An 18247-nucleotide genomic window follows, 5' to 3' on the forward strand; every position below is an offset into this window, starting at 1 on the left:
GGGGGGGGGGGGGGGGGGGTGACCCTGTTAGTAAAAAAAAAAGTTTTTTAAGATAGTCTGCACCCCAGAAATATCTTATTTTTTCATTTCTTATCTTATTGCCGAACAAGAAGTGTTCAATGGTTACTGATAATGAACGAGATAAAAAAGATTGCAGTGTTGTAGCCAAAAATATTTTTCGGGGGTGACCCTGCAAGTAAAAAAAAAATTTTAAGAGTCTGCGCCCAAGCAAATCTTATTTTCGTTTTCATACCTTATTGCCATTTTGAGATTGAAATTTATAGATAAAACATGTAAAAAGCATAGGCAGGAAAAGGGCGGAAAGGAGGGGGCGGGATGCGCCATTGTGTAAAATTCCAGAGGGTGTTCCGACACCGAAACAACACTCCTGGCTACGCCCCTGGTTGCAAAGCATGTTTCACACTATTGACATTTTAGCAGGCAGGCAGCTCTTCTTAGTATGATGACAAAATTTCAGCTGATGGCTGGAAATTTTTTTCCCTAATAAAACAAAATGCACTGTGAAATTTAACCCTTTCAGCCCTGATTTTTTATTTCAAGCAAGACAATGTTATCTGTGTTTTCCTAAATTTTAGGTTCCAGTATGCCTACAAACAAAAAATAGAGCTGGAAGTGCAAATATTAGATTTGTTATTGGGGCAATTATAATTAGGACATTTGGCAATTAAAACTTCAATGTTCAAAGACATCACTTTTGCATATTTTCCTAAACCTTATGACTTACATGAACCTACAAACAACAATGAGTTTCGAAGTGCACGTGTATTTATAAATTTACAAGCTTGGGACGAAAACTCGGACCGCCATTTTGTTAAGCTTCAATGCCGCAATTTCGCCGTCACTGGAGCTGCTTCTTTGTAGCTTCCAGCTCCAATAAATTGAAGCAACAGTGATATCTGTCGCAATAGCCATCATTGAAGAACAATATACCAGAAAACTGGCTATTTTGGTTTCGTTCTCTATGCGCTAAGGAATTTTTTGGTGATAGCGTCAATTGACACCACCAGTGCTGAAAGGGTTTAGAAAGTATTGATTGATTGATTGTAGGGTTTAACGCGCCGACGCAACGCAGGCGATGAGGCGCGCCGTAGTGGAGGGCTCCGGATTAATTTTGACCACCTGGGGACCTTTAACGTGCGCCGAAATCTCGTACACACGGGCGTTTTTGCTTTTCGCCTCCATCAGAAAAGCGGCCGCCGCGGCCGGGAATCGAACCCGCGACCTTGTGCTCAGCAGCGCAACAACGCCTTAGCCACTGAGCCACCGCGGCGGGTGGTTTAGATAGTAGCTGACCTTGCATGTTTGGCAGAGGAACAGAAGTTAATCGCAATTTGCCTCAGGCAGCAAGCAGCTGTGAACTACAGCACATCAAAAACACCGAAATGAGCTTGGGATAAGTTCACTGGGAAGATTGAAAGGGGCGCTAAACAGTCGAAGACGAAGTAGACACAAAGAACACATACAGGCACCAAGTGTTCTTTGTTCATAAGTTCATCTGTTTCAGCTTATTCTTTGCCACTCTTTTCCAAAAGGCATGCCGATTTAGGGAGAGAGGAAGCACAGCGTGCCGCAAGTTCGGTTAAGATGCAATGAAGCATGTGTGTTAAACAGCACTGTGCACATAAAATTTGTCACTCTAGGTTTTGGTAGTCACTACAGCTTAAATTGTGGAAGGCATAAAATGAGCGAAGGTAAACCCTGTTACATCCAATAAAAGCTACACTCTCTACAAACTTCCGTGTGTTACCAAAAGATAGGTGGAGACAGCTGGAGCCAGTCTACGAGAATTTCAACAACTGATGTCCAGCACAACAGGAATAGCAAGGGGATAGAAGGACGTGCAGTTGGACGGCCGCACGGCTAAGATTGCCAAGAAAACTGGCATCCTTAAAATCAGTGCTGTCTGCCCCGACACTGTTCTCTAGACTTCTCAAGACACAATACTGATGGACGACAGCACTGCAGAGTTGCCACTTCTGAGTTGCAATGTACGCTTGATGACCACCACTGACAAACAGGGATACAGCACGAACAAGGCAATATGAGCGTTGTGTCCATTTCCTACAGTTTCCTTGTTACGAACCCTGGACAATTAGTCCAACGACTTTTCTTCGGGAAGCTGGAATACTTCCAGAATCACTTCAAAATTTTGCGATCCAGTAACAGTGAACAAAGAACAGGAGATGGAATGGGATCAAAGGCAAGCTATGTCTATACTGCAACTAGTTTATGGTATCCAAAATGGATTTGCAATGGAACACAAAGGCAGCTCAGTGGCTTTATACTCGCCCGAGACATCGCAACAGATCTGATCTTTTTTTTCCCCACCACAGAATCGTTCGGCGCTGGTTCCTTGAATGCGCATGTACTATCTATCACCTACAAAACAATTTTTTTTTTCCACTGACGATGTTGTATGTACGACATATTGGAAACTAACACGACAGACAGGCTAAAGAAGGAAAACACACGCAACAGAGTGTGTCCCAATCAATGGCGTACGCAGGACTTTATTTAGGGATGACCCGGGCAACAAAAAGAAATAAAAATGGAGAGGGAAAAATTATAACAACAAAATGCCTAAACATAGCCAGTTTAGAAGCGAACAAAAACCTAAGAATGCCACCCACAGACATTGCAACCTACTAATTTGTCACGCTCATGTTTTTCTCCAGGGGCAGTTCACAATGGCCGATCATTGCGGTGAGAGCAGACAGCGAAGCTGCACAAGGTTGGATAGTTGCTTGCAACAGGGACATACTGTATTTCTTCGAATATAAGGCGAGATTTTTTTCATATATATATATATATATATAGATATATATATATGTGGCAATGTTTTTAACTTGCCAAACTGCACCCTCGCCATATAATTGTGACCGCCTTATAATCGAATAAATACGGTAATTACCAGTGGCTGTTATTTGATGAAGGCATGACTACTGGCCCCATTTTCAACTCCCCTTCTCAGCAAAAAAATTTGGGGGGCGAAGGGGATAAAGGTTTTCGGCACTCCAGTGCACACACCAGTGGTCCCATTGTGTATTCATGGTCTTCACTACTACAGTAAACTCTCGTTACAAGAGACACTCAAGGGAACCAAGAAATGTGTCTCTTGTAACCAAGGTACGTATCTTGTATGCAATGTTGCTTGTATGCAACATCAACCAAACCGCTTTCATTCAAATGTCTCTTATAACCAAGTGTCTCTTGTAACGAGGTTTTACTGTATCAGGAAAAAAAAAGGTTTTCACAATGGCTTCCCCAGTTAACACCAGCAGCACTGCAGGGATCCTTGGCACTGCAAGTGAAAGTTGTTGGCTAACCATTTGTGATCCCAGAAAAAAAAAAAAAAGTGCTTGCACCAATTTGCACGAGTCTTCATTTGTTCTGGCAGGAGATTAACCATTTCATACTCTCCTGAAAGTTGTTTAAACCAAAACGAACGCTGCATTAATACTTTTATATTTTGTGCCCTTTGCTTAATTTGGACAACAGCATTTCATGACTGTGAAGCAGTTTGACGCTTGAGGGTTTTCCCTCGTTCGATGCCGACTTAGGAACACAGGTGATTAAAAGCCCTTTCACGCACAGCTTTTCAGTATAATATTTCATGACTAGGGGTGTAAACTTTATGTTCAGCTCTTTGGTTACATTCCAGAAATGTAAATCCTCAGAGACTCAACAGATGCTGATGTTGTGCGCATAAATCTTCACCTCCAATGTGTCAAAAAGAAAATAATAAAGAGTCCACGTGATTTGGCGACTGACGGGCTAGAGTGAGTGGTGTGAGGTGGCGTAAAGCCCGTAAATACGACGTGTATTCGGCGAGAAATGACGACAATCCATAATCTTTACATCCCAACTGTTTCATTTAAACTACACAATAACTGTCTTATATCACAAAGCATTTTATACACACTTTCACATGCTTCCAACTAGACTTTACAAGATAACTTGAGCCAGGTAACAACTTGTGCCTTACAACCACACAAGCATTATGCAAAAAGACATACAAACACGTTACAAGTGCAATATGAATACTTTAAGAAAATTCAAAACATCAACAGGTTTAAAAATTAGAAGCCGCAAAAAGGTAACAGTGTGTTGTAGAAGCTCGAAATAGCACCCCTGACCTGAACGCTACTCCCGGTGAGGTCTCCCAAGCCTGGCTGCAGGTCCCGATTCCATTATGCTCTTCTGCTCAGTAACAACTCCCTCCGTCGGGCCTCAATGCCTTAGTATCTCTGTGGAGGAGTGGTAGTATGGACAGCCCAGCAGTGAGTAAGCTTCCTTTGATGTCTTGGCTACAACTAACCCGTCTCAAAAAGCCCTCGTCAAAAATAGCCGCATTTTTTTTTCTCTCTCTCAAAAACTAAAGAGCTCTAGTGCTCCGCAAGTAACGATTGTGCCGCACAGGCCCCAGCGCCTGAAACCACGAAAGGAAAAAAGACGAGAGAAAAGCCTCCCACGCACTCACTCGAGTTAAGAAAGAGAGAGAGGGGGGAGTGGAGGGGAGGGGCACAAGAGCGGCGTCTCTGTCACGCGCCTCTCGACATCTGCCCTCAAAACGGCCAACACAAGGGGAAGTAAACGAGCCTAAGTAAGGACAAATAAGATTCCAGTGGCCCGACTGGACAACACGACGCCAAACATAAAAGCGACCGTTACTTAGCATGAAAGTAGTGCAGCATCACATGAACAAGCACATTTACAAGCACTCTCCGATTGCACTGTACACATGTATATTTAAATATGTTGCCACGCACACCCTTTCTTTGTACACAAGAACTGAATGTTTGAAATGGGGGGTGGTGGTGAAGGGCTAAGGGTGATTTGCACTAGGTCCCAGTTCAAACTGGCAGCAACATCAAATGCTCCGTTTGTCGGCCGCCACGCCTCGCCCGCACCTGCTAGTCCGTCGGTCACGCAATCCTAGAAACTTACGCGGTGCCAAAGCCAGAGATCCTTGGTAAATGCAACCCCAGGTTGATTTGAGCTTTGTCCAATTCTAAAACTACGTTCAAAGACTACTACGCAAATCATTGAGCACTGGTAGTATATTATGTGTGGATGTATACATATATATATTTATATATCGTAAGTAATCTTCCCAACAGGACAATATGAAAATAGCTCCTTCAAGGCTTTCTCCTCAGGGCTGCACTTGACACTGCCATCTCGATGGAGATGATGGATAGTGAGGGAAAACAAAAACGTGAAGCACGTGAGAAAGACTAGAATGTTTCTGCATCACAAAACAGGGGTGGGGGTGGGGTATTCACGCACTGCTTTGGACAAACAAGGTTTCTGCTTGTGCAATGAGAGATTCGAGAAAAGAAAAAAAAAAAAAAGGTTAAACACATGGGATGCTTAATAATACGGCAGGAGACGTCCCAACGTGCGAACAAGGACATGCCCAGCGGGGAAATGAAAGATCTTGCAATGCAGCCTACTGCCCCTTCACAGTTCCTGTCTGACTGGTGAGGGCACAAAGCACACTTCGCAGCAGGCAGTGCGGTGCGAGGTGGGGAGAGGGTTGGGTTGGCGGGCACCGTCTCAAAGGAGTGTCCTTCTGTGCGCCGTTTGGAGCAGCGGCCCTGTTGCTTTGGTCCCTTCCACAGACCAGACAGCACTGCACTGTATTGCACTGGCCGTTAGTTTTTGACTTCTGTCCCCTTGTACGCGAGCACTCGTGCGGCACGGGAGATCGCGCTGTCGCTGCACACTCGTGCGCAGAGCCGCATCTGATGACCACACTCTCTTCGCGGCACGCACCGCCACTATGTGTCTTCACCATCGTAGCTGTCGTCTTGCCGTAGTGCCTCTCGATAAGAAGACTCTGGAGGAGAAAGAGAGGGGAAAGAAGTGACTAAGTTACGTGTCTACTCGAGTCACCATGCCCCAAAAAAGAAAAGAAAAAAGAAAAAAAAAAGCACCAAAATGAACAAGGGGGACTAGCACTGAAGCCCTGCTCCCTTTGGCTAACGTAAGTGAATGGAGTAAGCTGAAAGGGAAAATTTTCTGTGAAGACTGAGTTTTTATTAGAGAATATACTGCACGCCTCGGTCCAAGAAAAAAAACTCCATACATCTGCCACGATCACATACCAGCACTGAACAAGCACATGACTACACCTATCACCTGTGGGAGTTAAAAAAAAAAAAAGGAGACAAAATATTTTCGGAGGCAGCCACAAGTGCTCTGCTAATACTTGCTCATGCTCATCTACCATAATTCAAGTGTGTAACCTCAAATGATAAAAACGGCAGGTTAGAAATAAAAGCAGGCATTACCTTGAGTATTTTGAAAATTAAGTATCTCATGAAATATCCTCCCCCCTCCAAGAATCCGAGAGGGCAGGAAAAATGGACTAAAGGACAGTCTGCTACAGACGCACAATAAATGTAAAAGCACGGATATGCCACTTTGGCTAGCGTGCTGAAATGAGGACTAATGCTCACAAAGCATCATACAGCCACAGCAGCCGCACAGCATCATACACATACACATATAGCACAGCCTCTGTGATCGGCTCCATCAACGTGCCGTGGCTGATTGCACAGGCCATGCAGATATACATACACACCTGCGCACCAAGCTCCGTGCCAGACAGGCACGGCATGTGCTGTTGAAGTTGCACACCCTCTTTCTTCCCCGTTGAACTATATATCATTCATTCTCTGTGATCAGCGCTCAGCTAACCGAGGCCTCAGGCAATAAATCTATCCGATTTGAGCCCCTTACGCTTCTGCATAACAGCCTGCTGCAAACAAAGACAGCTGCCATTGCATATCATTCCGTCAGCTGCTTGCTCCCTTCTCCCCTCGTGTCCGGTTGCACGCGACAAATTGCGGCACTCTCGCCGAGCACCACCGTCCCACCCGAACCTTGGAAACAGTGAGCAGAAGCAGAATGGCAGCCACGCCACTAGTGCTGCATTTCCATGAAGTGGTCGTTTCTTGTTACATATACTGCGGTAACTGGTATCGTTACAAGTTTCTCAAACCGTTAAAATAACACCAATCGGCTTTTAAGAAAGCCTGCCACAAGGGAATGCAAGTACCCACACTCAAGCAACTTACGAGGATATGTGGGGGGGGGGGAAGGCGCGATAACAAGAAAATGTCCTGCCCCTTCTCCTTACCTGGCTGGTGCCAACCCTGCACGCTTTCGGGCCCGTGGATGAGAGCGTCACTCTGCAGGTCGTGGGGCTCGCGCTTGATCTTGACGAGGCAGTCGGAGCCCAGGTACAGGTTGGGCTCGACCAGGCGCGACAAGGACAGCGGGTCCTGGCTGGCCCCGCCCTCGGTGAAGCCGCTCGGCAGCTGCTTGTTGGCCGGCCGGCGGGCCGCGTACGAGGCAAAGAAATCGCCCAGCTCCTGGATCGACAGCGCCGTGATGTGCGGCGAGAAGCGCTCAAAGAATGTCTGCAGCTCCCGCTGGCCCTCAGACTCCGTCATGAGCGTGTTGATGCACACAAAGTGGTCCATCTGGGAAGGGGGAAGCGAGAAGGGGGTGGTAAGCAGGATGAGGTGGTGGGAGGGGACACTAACCCACCCACCCACCCACCTCGGAAGCACGGTGTGAAGACGGAAGCACAAAAACAAAAAGGAAGCAACGGAACCACCGGAAGAGGGCCACTAGAAGCTAGCCGTAGCGAGGTAGTTGGCACAAACTAGCGGGGAAAGGAGACGCAGCAATACAAAACAAGGTGTCAGCAGTCGGGCTGAGGTACAGCAAAGGTGAATGCCCGGTGGGTGGGTGGCCCCAACATGTCACTGCCACCACCCCCAAAACGACAGTCCCGCTTTACGAAATGCTACCGCAGTAAGCAGCCTTCACTACCTTGCTCGTGACATCAACGGCTCTTTTACAAACTCAGACTGCTTCAGTTTTTTTCAGGGCTGGACTTTTTTGATGCTGTAAGTGCGTTCAGCGCAACAACCACTAAGCACTCCCTTCACATTTGCATTAACCTGCGGGCCTCAACTTCTGAGCCTTGCCTTGCCTTTAAGCATGGTCTTTACGCATGGAGTTTAACGTATGCGAGGAATGTGTGGGCACCTTTCATTGCTCTGCCAGAAAGAAAGATCAACAGCCTCTACGTTTCCCACCCATCTTTGTCAGCCCCTTCCACTATGCTTGTGCAAGTTTGTGTTGTTAGATCCTTGCACTCAGAAGTGTGTACTAATTGCTGGCCAGCACTTGCTCCCGCCTGAACTGTTTAGGGATTCGCAAGTGCGAAACCGAAAGCGGGTGTATCTGGCAGAGAGCCCACCTGCATGGTGCCTTGGTCGTATTGCAGATAGCCCGAAGAGCGCAGGAAAATGAAGGAGTCGTCGCGAGTCCTCAGCCGGTAGACGACGACGCCTTTCCCTGTGTTGCTGGCAAACATTTGTTTCTGTGCAAACATGGCGATGGCCATGTCGCTGGGGTGCAGGTACTTGTGGGCTGACACTCCCAACACCTCGTGAGGAAGGTGACCCGTCAGGGTGGACAGCCTGCGCCAAATGGAGAAGACGGGTTTGACGTGAGACCAGATGCGAGCCGGCGCCAAGAAAAGAAGCTCTTACTGCCTTTACCTTGTTCTAAGATGTGCTGTTCTTTTTCGAGAAGACTTACACACTACAGGCTAAAGGCTAAACAACTTCACTGACCAACGATGCGCTTTTTGTTTAGAAACAAGCAATGAACTGGCCTCTCCTGTTGCCATTTTTTTGTGTGTGACTAAAAGAACACACCACGAGACACGTATGAGGGAGCCATGAGATGCTGCCACCTATATGAGGTGCAAAAGAGCACTCTGCCTCCAGCAAAAGTTGTGAAGAGCCAAAGGCCAGCTTGGTAGCACGCTTGTTGCAGTAATTATCTCTGGCTTTCGTGCACTCAAGGTTGACTATATTGAGCCCTCACAACAAATTATCACTTATTGTGAATCATTGTCGAACATTAACAGATTACAAAGAGCGCACATAGCAAAAAGTACAGTTACATCAAACAAAAATAGCAGTCGCTTGTGATGTATCAAACTTCAAGTAGCACATAACTACTCCGGAAGTTGACTTTCCCACGCATTGAACCAATAAGATTTAATGTATGAAGCTGACTACACCTCTGCCATATGAAAAAGACTTGGGCCACCTCCCTCAAACCACTGCAGTGGGGGCCAGCAATACTACCATGCGCAAAGTTGTCCAAAGATGGCTGAAATTCAACCGAACAGGCCTTGAGCAACCGCTAGTCATCAAAGACACGTTTTTATCAACATTTTGTTCATATTTTGTCCTTTTTTTCCCCATAAAAGAAGGATATCCAAAGATGATAAATGAAGCAAGGACAACCCCCCTTTGTTCCCAAAGCTGTCAGCTGTCACTTTCAGCAGATATCGAACAGTGTGGGTCCTAGCGTTCTATGAAGACTCAGAGGCAGCAGAGGGCAACAAGGGCTCCAAGTTGAGGCCCCACTGACCTGTGGTCCGCGAAGATGATGGTGCCGTCGAGCTTGTGGCGCGTGACGTACTCGTCCTGGCAGGCCTCGCGCAGCGACAGCTCCTTGTACGGGTTGGTGTTCACCAGCCGCACAAAGGTCTTGAACAAGCAGTTGGGGCCCGGCCCCTCACCCTTCTCCGAAGCCGGCCCGGTCAGGTGGCCAACCACCTGGATCACCTGAAGAGACATTACAAATCGTTACTAAAAAAGGAAGGGGGGGGGGGGTTAAGAGCAATGGATCAACGAAGGTGGGCAGCTAAGGTTTTTTGGTACCTATACTTAAAAAACGTGGACACACAGTGGTTATAAGGAACACTAGAAGGCTAACGATGAAATACGTAAAGAACAGTGGAGAATCTAAAACAGCCAAGGTAACCAAGAAAGAGGCAAGGCAGATTGAAACGAATAAATGGAGAGAAAAAATGGAAGCTAAAACGTCGTTAGAGGTGTACAGGGCTGAGAAATTAAACATCAGAAAGGAAAATTTCTTCGATAATTCCCAAGGTAGTGCTTTGCTTTTTGAGGCTAGAGCAGGTTGCTTGCGGACTAAGAGCTCTGTGAGGAAGTATCACAAAATGATGGGGTATGCGTGGTCTGCGGAAAAGAACCAGAAACTATGCGGCACATAGTGTTAGAATGTGAGGGTATCCATCAAAATCTACACGAGGGAAGTATTTGGCTTCTAGAAGCCCTAGGATTTGAGGGTAGCACAGAGGAAGTTAATTTCAAGGCTGCCGAGGGGACGAAAAGAAGATTAGAATGCTTGTGAACGAAAAGCAGAGGGGAATATTGCCTAGGACAGTTACCACATGCAACAGAAAAAAAAGTGTTTTGTGCCTAATAAGCTTTTTCTGCCTGCCCTAAGCAGCGCTAGTATTAAACCAAGAGTATAAAACGTAGGTATATTAGTCCTTTTTGGTAAGATGACACGTCATCACCCCGCTACAAAGGGGAAACCAATAGCAATTATCAGCAGCAGCACTGCCTGTACCTACAAGACAACCCCACCTATCATTGTCATAGTCAGCTCTGCTGACAAAGGACTGTCTGATCCCAACTGAAATTGATGGCTCAGGACCAGCGCTCTCCCCACTGGCCCTACAGTGCCACTTCTGAGGTGCAACATGAGGCAAAGAGTCAGCAGTGCTGTTCGTAAGCATAAACTCCAGCGTGGCATACAGTCAAACTCCGCTACAACGAAATTCACGGGGATCGCGAAAAATTTTGTTGTAGCGAGAATTTCGTTGTCGCGGAAAATCAGTAAATAAAGAAAACAGGGCAGGCGTCTAACTGGCGTCGTGAAATCTCCCACCTACCTTTTCGCCCCAATGTTGCCAACTTGCTTAGAGCTCGCTCCGCCAAAAATAGCACCCTTTTTATAACACGGAGTTTATATCGTAATTTGCGGTCACAACGCGTCTCGCGGCGCTTAGACCAGCGTTGTAATATGCGCGTCGTACTCGTGGAGATCCGCGCAAAAGCAGGCGTCGTGAATCACAGCGCGGAGTTTATATTTTAATTTGCGGTCACAGGATATGCACAGGATATGCACGACACTCTGGGAGCATTTTATTTCCAAAACTTGAAAAAATCGCTGATTTTTGACTGTTTGCGCTTTCGCACGAGCAACGGGAGAATGCGCTGCTCACAGTCTGCGAGGAGCTGCATGGCGACATCATCGTCATGGGCGCCAAGGAAACTACGTAAAACGTCCAAGGAGTCCATGACCTGCGACGCGGTCACTGACGTCGGGACCGTCGGAACACCATGCCCGACTTCTTCGTCGTCGGATGAATCGGCGGCGGCGGCGGAAGCGGCGCGAGCACTCTTGAGGATCTCGGCATCACTCAGCTCCTCGTAGACGATCACGTCCGCGTCGGCATTTACGTAGTTGCTCAATGCTACGTTCTCAGGAACAATGCCGGCTTCCTCGAGAGCTGCCCATGCTTCGGCCGTTTCCTCCTCCTCCGCCGCCGCCGCTTTTGAGCGCCGTCGGCGCCGGTAATCCGGACATCGAGAAGCGGCAGCTTCTCGATGTCCGGATGTTCGGAGAAAATGTTGCTACTAATAATTTACATTGTTAGAACTTATCAAATTAGTTAGAGTGGTTCAGTCCGTTGCAGATCGAGTGACTTGTGTCCCGGGAAAATTTCGTTGAACCGGGAGAACAATAAAAAAAGTGGTTCGTTGTGGAGGGAGTTTTAATACATTGGGGCCTATGGGATGCGGGTGGGGAATTGAAAAACCTTCGTTGTAGCGGAGTTTGCCTGTATAACCTAGCAGAGGATTGGCCGTGAAGTGGAACAAGCACCTTTCAATCATTCACCCCGCTTTGCTCGTACGCGATTCCTCCCCGCCCTGTAACTGTCCTGTTGGACAGGTTGGACAAGAAGCTACATCTGCTCCTCCTCGCCGAAACCTCGCAGCTGTAAAATTGGTGCCGAGCTGCTGAACATGAGAGTGGCTTCTATCAATTTGCACTAACAGAGGGCCACATGTCCATGGAGTGGGTGATGCCTAGGGAGCTTGATGAAGCAGCTGATCATACAAACAAATTGAACCAAGATAAAAGGTCACAGCCAATGTCCTTCAACAGTATCGTCTGAACACACAAAAGCGCCCTCACCTACACTGTGAGACCAGAGGAGAGGGGTTGCTTGGCTTCATAGGAGAGCGACAGACATGCCAGCACCTCACTTGACATTACGTATCAATCAAAGCAGCCCAGGGACTCCGTGTGTAACAAGGGGCACGTGTAGTGCATGAAATAGGGCAATTTTTGCACGGGGACTGTGGGAGCTGACCTGACCCTATCGCAAAAATAGCAAGCACACACCAAGATTAGGCTGCGCTGATAGTACTGGATACTACACAAGCTTTTAAGTTCACACTGACAGAAATAAAGATACCAAAACCTCCTCCCTTACCAGTGACGCATCAGCTTATTCAAAACGGAAATGTGAAAATGTCAAACTCGGCCGCAGCGACCAATTGTCGTATTTGTCTGCACAAACTGACAGTAAAAAGGCTAGCAAATAACAACTCAGCTATTTACACTTTTAAGGACAAACAAATGCTCGCTTAAAATCTACATTTTAGTGCCGTGAGAAGGCCAGTAAAGTAATATCTTAAAGGAGCCATGAAGACAAAACACAAGTTTGGTTCATCCAAAAGATTGCCTCGTTAGAATCATGCTGACACCACTTTAAACGTAAACTTCACTCAAATAAGCTGTATAATTGGGAAAAAAAAAGGAAAGGCCATGCGACCCACTCGCACATTTCCCGCAACAGAACCTATGATGTCATACTAGCCAGCTCTGCGATTGGCGGAGGTCGGCAAAAGCAAATACAAATTAGGCAGACCTTATAAGCTTGCCGAACAGGCTATTTGCGCTTAAATTTAAGCCACATTCTTTTTAAAGCAGTAAGAATGGTGAGACCGACAGTGGAAGTTATGAAAGCACACGTAAACATAGAAGTACCGATGCGTACTGCTGTTGGTACTGCGCAAACTATGCTTGGTTTAGCTGCACAGGACTGCGGGGCTTTAGGGTAGTTTTAGACGACACTGGCTGATTTACGCAGCAACGGTGCCTGACGTGACCATATTTCTCGAGCAAGCACCATGTTTCACAAACGATTATTTTCTCCCAGAACAAAAATAAGCCAGGTTCAAATACGGTCAAAAACAAACCAGAGGCATAAAACGGCTTGCCGCGGTATGGTGGCGCCATCTAGGTCCACGAACGGTAAACAAAGGCTTTCCAATTGGCTGCAGAGCGGTCGGTTCTTGATGTCATTGCAGACCACGAAAACACACGATTTAGCGGGAAACGATTTAGCGAGAAAATCCAGCAAATTCAGGCTGTTGCGCCATGCATAATGCGAACCACGTAAGCCTAATCAGTCCTTTAAAATTATAGCATTTCCCCCCGGGAATGATCCTGCTCCCACTATTCACGAGTGCCTGTAGCATACTGTAGATATTGTAGCATATGGTTAGGAAAGTGCAGGGGTGATCCAGCCATTCGAACTATTGGAGCAATTTTTGGAGCTGAAAAAATGTTATTTTGGAGCACTATTGTATCAGAGCTTGATTTTGGAGCAGCTTGGGAGCAGCACAAAACTTATGTTGAGCTTGATTTATCTGGAGATAAAGAAGGCTGGCAACCATTCAGGCAACGCTAATTACTTCCCCACATCACCATACTATTGCTTCTTGCTTGCCTTCTTATTAAGTTCATTCAGCTCGGAGAGGGTGTGGCTAAAGGCAGAGCTGCCTTCTGCTAATAAAGCCTGCCCTGATGAAATAACGTTTTCAGCCCTTTTCAGCAACGCACGGCATGAGATCCCCTTTTCTTCCAAATTCCACCTGAACCGCTTTTCATTGCCGACATCAGCACCACATTCCCGGCCACTCAGGTGGTGGATAAGAGCAATATGAAGGGGCTTTATTTTCAATACCGTCACGCGGAATAAAAAAAAAGAACAAAAAACAAAAACAAAGAGAAACCCGCTGCGAAAATCCCAAACGGCAAGTTGTTTAAACTTACGCGGATGCAGTTTTGGCTAGCGCTACTCCACTGCAGTAGCCCTAAATATAAGGCCGCACAGTAATAAAACGACTCGCCGCGAGCGCAGAAAAGTATAGACTCTCGTTTGTGCATCTTGACACGAGTGGCCGAACGTCAATCGCTAGTTTTCTACAAGCGATACACATGAAGTAATGCCATTATGCTTGTTTGCAGCAGTGCGGGAAACCACTCCGTTGCGGTCCACGCCACCGGAGTGTATGCATGCCAACTTGCCGAATCACCATATCTGTTCCGAAGCGGCACCGTGGCTGCACTATTGCTGCACTGTGGCTGCACTATGAGCAGAGCTCGGCTGGGGCAACCGAATAATCGAGCGCACCGCTTCCTCCAAGTTGCCAACCTAGGAACCATCGTGCTGGTTAGCGGCAGAATGATCGTCTCTCGCTTCAGCTGGTTTGAGGGGACAACTCTCGGCCGAAAGACCGGGTTCAAGCGGTTCGGAGCATTCGGCGCAAGTAAAACACCACTGGGCGCAGCAGGGCGCAGGGGAGTACAATTGTAGCAAAATGGCGCAAATGGCGCAGCTGGATCAACCCTGAAAGTGTCTTCCTTCTTATCGGTATGGGCCGACAAAAAAAGAACAAAGAACCGCGATATGGTGAACTTGTTGAAATCAGAAATATACCTCAGCAACCTCAGTATACATCCCAGTATACATCCTCACCCCGAGTAGTCCGAGTGGCGCTGGCTACCACCCCCAAGTGCAGGACACAAAAATACCTTAACATAAATACCCGAGAAAGTGCTGGGGAAACAGCCCCGCCGGTAGCGTAGTGGTTATCGCACCAGACCGGTATTCTAGAGGTCGTGGGTTCGGATCCCACCCGGCGGGCATTTTTTCACCACTTTCTTTTCGACTCAAAAAATTCTTAATCTCTTTCTATGACCCACCACAACCTCCCCTTTGCTTTCCGAGGTTTTCTTGTCTGCCAACCCTTATTTCCTACATACAACTCAGTATACATAAGCCTCAGTATACATAAATTTCATTTAAGTATAAATTCATACTTCGGATGCATAGATTAACACACTCGCCAGCAGCAACACTCATTCATGACAGCTTTGGAAATAGTTTGGAACTGTTTTTTCACCTGGCTGAAGTTCCACGGGGCTTGCGTGGCATTGTGCTTCTTCAAATTTTCATACAAGTACAGCTACGCCAGCGACAGTCTTAGCACACCTGTCTGGGACACAGTGAATGGGGGTAGCGCAGCAGTACCCGTACCTAAGCTGTCCCTAACGAATATCATGAGGTGCCTGCATCATGCAGCACCGAATTTTGCAACGAAAACTGCTTTCAGCAGTCGAGAACTCAGTTTAAGAACGATGGCACAGATGTTCTAGTTTAGTGGCCAGCCGCTACTGTGCAGAGAGGACTCACCTGGTAGGTGAGCACTTCGGAGCGAGGCTGGCTGCGCTCGCGGATGCGACAGAAGAAGGAACAGCGGTCGGAGCTGACCCAATCGCCGCGGCGCTGCATGGGGCCGCGGACCAGTGTCTCGAAACAGTCGTGCACCGTTTGCACGTCGGCCGAGTGCAGGAACGTAAAGATCGAGTGACCAATCATTTCAATCTGCACAGAGAAGACGCAGGGCACCAACCGTGAGCACCCACTGGGTAAAGCACCCACCGGGGTGAGAAGAAAAGGAAATTCCCACGTCTGCACTGTCACTAAGATGAGTGAGAACACAACCGCGACATCTGAGCATATTCCCTTTTGGTGTTCGGGCAGATGCATACAGACACTCAAGAAATGAGGTTTTCATTTGCAAGAAGCACCGCTTTGTGTTTACTGAAGAAGACATTGGGGAACCACATGTCGACTTCCGTGACATTTTGACGGAGGATGGTGCCGATGCACGTTCTATAATGAGTGGGTGACTGGAACATCGAGGCCACATACCAAAGGACACCATCAAATTCGTTTACTTTTCACATTCATACATGGAGGGGGGAAAAGCAGAGGTGAGACAAAAAGAGTTGAAATGGGCAGCTTGATTTAACATCCAATGTTACCATAAGGAACGCCAGGAGTTAGAAGAAGAAAAGCTGTAACCCAGGTGCTACATCATGCGACAAGCTGACATCCTAATAATAATGATCATCACGATCAGAAGTTGGATGCCCAGTAAAAGGCACGGAAACGTCCAGACCCCTCTTACTAAATTCGACTTAATTTGCTCTAGCGGAATTAGCCCTCAAAATTTTTGCACTTAGCTCGTTCACCAAGTTTTCTACACTGCTCTGTTTCTCGCACCGCCCCTTGTCACTGCACTGTTGCCTGTACAGTCCACCTGTTATCCTCCCTTCCCACACTGTGCCAAACTCCCCTTGTTTTCTCCCGCCTCAGTTAGAGCGTAATCCGGAACACTCACTTTCTAGTCTTAAGCAACGGGGAATTCAGGAGATGAAACATCCTTTCCCGTGATCACGCGATGTTCTTGAACGTGGTCCAGCATGTACACGGGGATCGCTTGCTACCTTATGATACCTCATAGCTAGCCCAGGCACTCCTGGATCGACCAGTTACTGCCGCTTTCCGCACCTCCTCTGGCTTTGGTGCCAGCACTATGGCTTTATCTAAGCCTGATGAACTGTGCTCAGCCGTAAGAAAAAAAAAAAAATCACGCCATGCAACCATACCTTTTCAAGGTGTGTAAGACACGGCAGAGATAATTCAGTTAGGATTCGGAAAGAACTCTTAAAGAGACCTTGCCGGCATGCTGGCCTGACAAAAAACCCCTCAAGGCAGCATTCGCTTGTAAGGTAGCTGTCTGTGCAGCAAAGCTTCTTTTTTTTAAAAAAGCACAACAGAAAAAATTCTGGGCCATCTCCACTAACGTAAAACCTAGGGAGGGGTGAAGCATGCAGTGCATAAGTGTATTCTTGGTGCCTTGGCATTTTTGCCAACGGAGATGAAACCGTTTGGGGGTAGGGCATACAGCTTTGTTGTATAAGTCCTGTGTCTTTAAAGCACAAAGCGTTCCAGCACAAGGTGTAAACGAGTGTTCTGGTGTTTTAGTACAGTGACTACGTGAGACCACGGTTACGACAGCATGAGACGCCAACAGCCCGAGCCCCTAAAAGAATGTGAGGCTTTCAGTGATATAAAAGCCACGCACCATTCACTGCTGTCAGGACACCGCATAGCAGTATCCTGAAATAAGGGACGCCGTCGGCTATTGCATTACACCCCTCTCAAATGGTAAACATGAGGAGCCGCGAATTTCCAGCTTGCTCTCCAATCTACTATGCACAAGTTCCTTCTTTAGGGGTTTCACCTAATATCTTGTCCACCAGAAGAAAGGGCACTCACATTTTGATGACCCAAAAACCGCTCCACAGATGGGGAAATGTAGATGATCTTGCCCGTGGTAGAGGTAACCAGTACAAAGCCGTCCACAACCTGCGACAAGAGAGTTGAAGATCACGTCCCACATCCACGTGCCAGAGGTGTCTCGAGCATATGAAAGTACTCTGCTTGTCCTTCAAGTTAAAGAACACGGCTCTTTAGGTGGTGGCAACTGCGTACCTCAAGGAGGTCCTTCAAGTGATCTGTGCTCAAAAACTTCGGTCTCCACTTCGCCTTGGTAACCTTGTTCCGTTCGGGGGCAAGGGGAGCTGCACGGTTTCAAAGAGAGGTGCATGAGTGCACGGCCAGTCGCAAAGGAGATATGGTGAGCTCAAGACAGCGAGCACCCATCGACGAGTTATAACTGGAACAAACCACTGTTTCAAAGAGGGCACTAAAAACTGGGTAACGTTTTATTTTTACTGAAAGGTCATGCTTTTCACAGCACCCGCGGATTTTGTTCAACAACAAATGGTGCAAGGCCTGTTCAGAAATAACGAGCTGGCATTTCTCTATCTTACTTTCCTTTTATTTTTTAAAGAAAAATTGTAAATGGATTTCTAAGAGTGCATGTCACAAGACCAGCCAGCCAAGCCTATGAGATGCTGGCACCTAGGAAAAGGCACAAAAGATACCCCAACAAGCCTCAGTAAAATCTGACAGCCACTGTTCAATGGATGACATGATGTGCCTGCTGATACTAGCAGTCGATATACATAGTTACTGGGTGCATTGTACTAGTACGAGGATGGAATACAAGAGGAGAAAACCACAGGACGAAAGCTA

At 47.1% G+C, this 18247-nt stretch overlaps 1 protein-coding gene across 3 annotated transcripts in view; it reads right to left on the reverse strand.

Annotated features, from left to right (window-relative positions):
* Positions 1 to 3871: 3871 nt before the first annotated feature.
* Positions 3872 to 18247, reverse strand: part of LOC144174349 (protein cycle-like) — a 43428-nt gene continuing 29052 nt past the window's right edge. For all 3 annotated transcript variants that reach the window (XM_077703002.1, XM_077702999.1, XM_077703001.1), the window contains 7 exons: positions 17642 to 17730; positions 17426 to 17515; positions 15491 to 15682; positions 9493 to 9689; positions 8303 to 8525; positions 7169 to 7514; positions 3872 to 5863 (listed from right to left, as the gene is read on the reverse strand). In XM_077703002.1, the coding sequence (XP_077559128.1) occupies positions 5805 to 5863; positions 7169 to 7514; positions 8303 to 8525; positions 9493 to 9689; positions 15491 to 15682; positions 17426 to 17515; positions 17642 to 17730 (1196 nt within the window). In that variant the 3' untranslated portion in view covers positions 3872 to 5804. The remainder of the gene's footprint in view (positions 5864 to 7168; positions 7515 to 8302; positions 8526 to 9492; positions 9690 to 15490; positions 15683 to 17425; positions 17516 to 17641; positions 17731 to 18247) is intronic.

Source organism: Haemaphysalis longicornis, unplaced genomic scaffold (genome assembly GCF_048455015.1).
Source record: "Haemaphysalis longicornis isolate Haplotype H1 unplaced genomic scaffold, Haemaphysalis longicornis Haplotype H1 scaffold_3, whole genome shotgun sequence".
NCBI classification, from domain to species: domain Eukaryota; kingdom Metazoa; phylum Arthropoda; class Arachnida; order Ixodida; family Ixodidae; genus Haemaphysalis; species Haemaphysalis longicornis.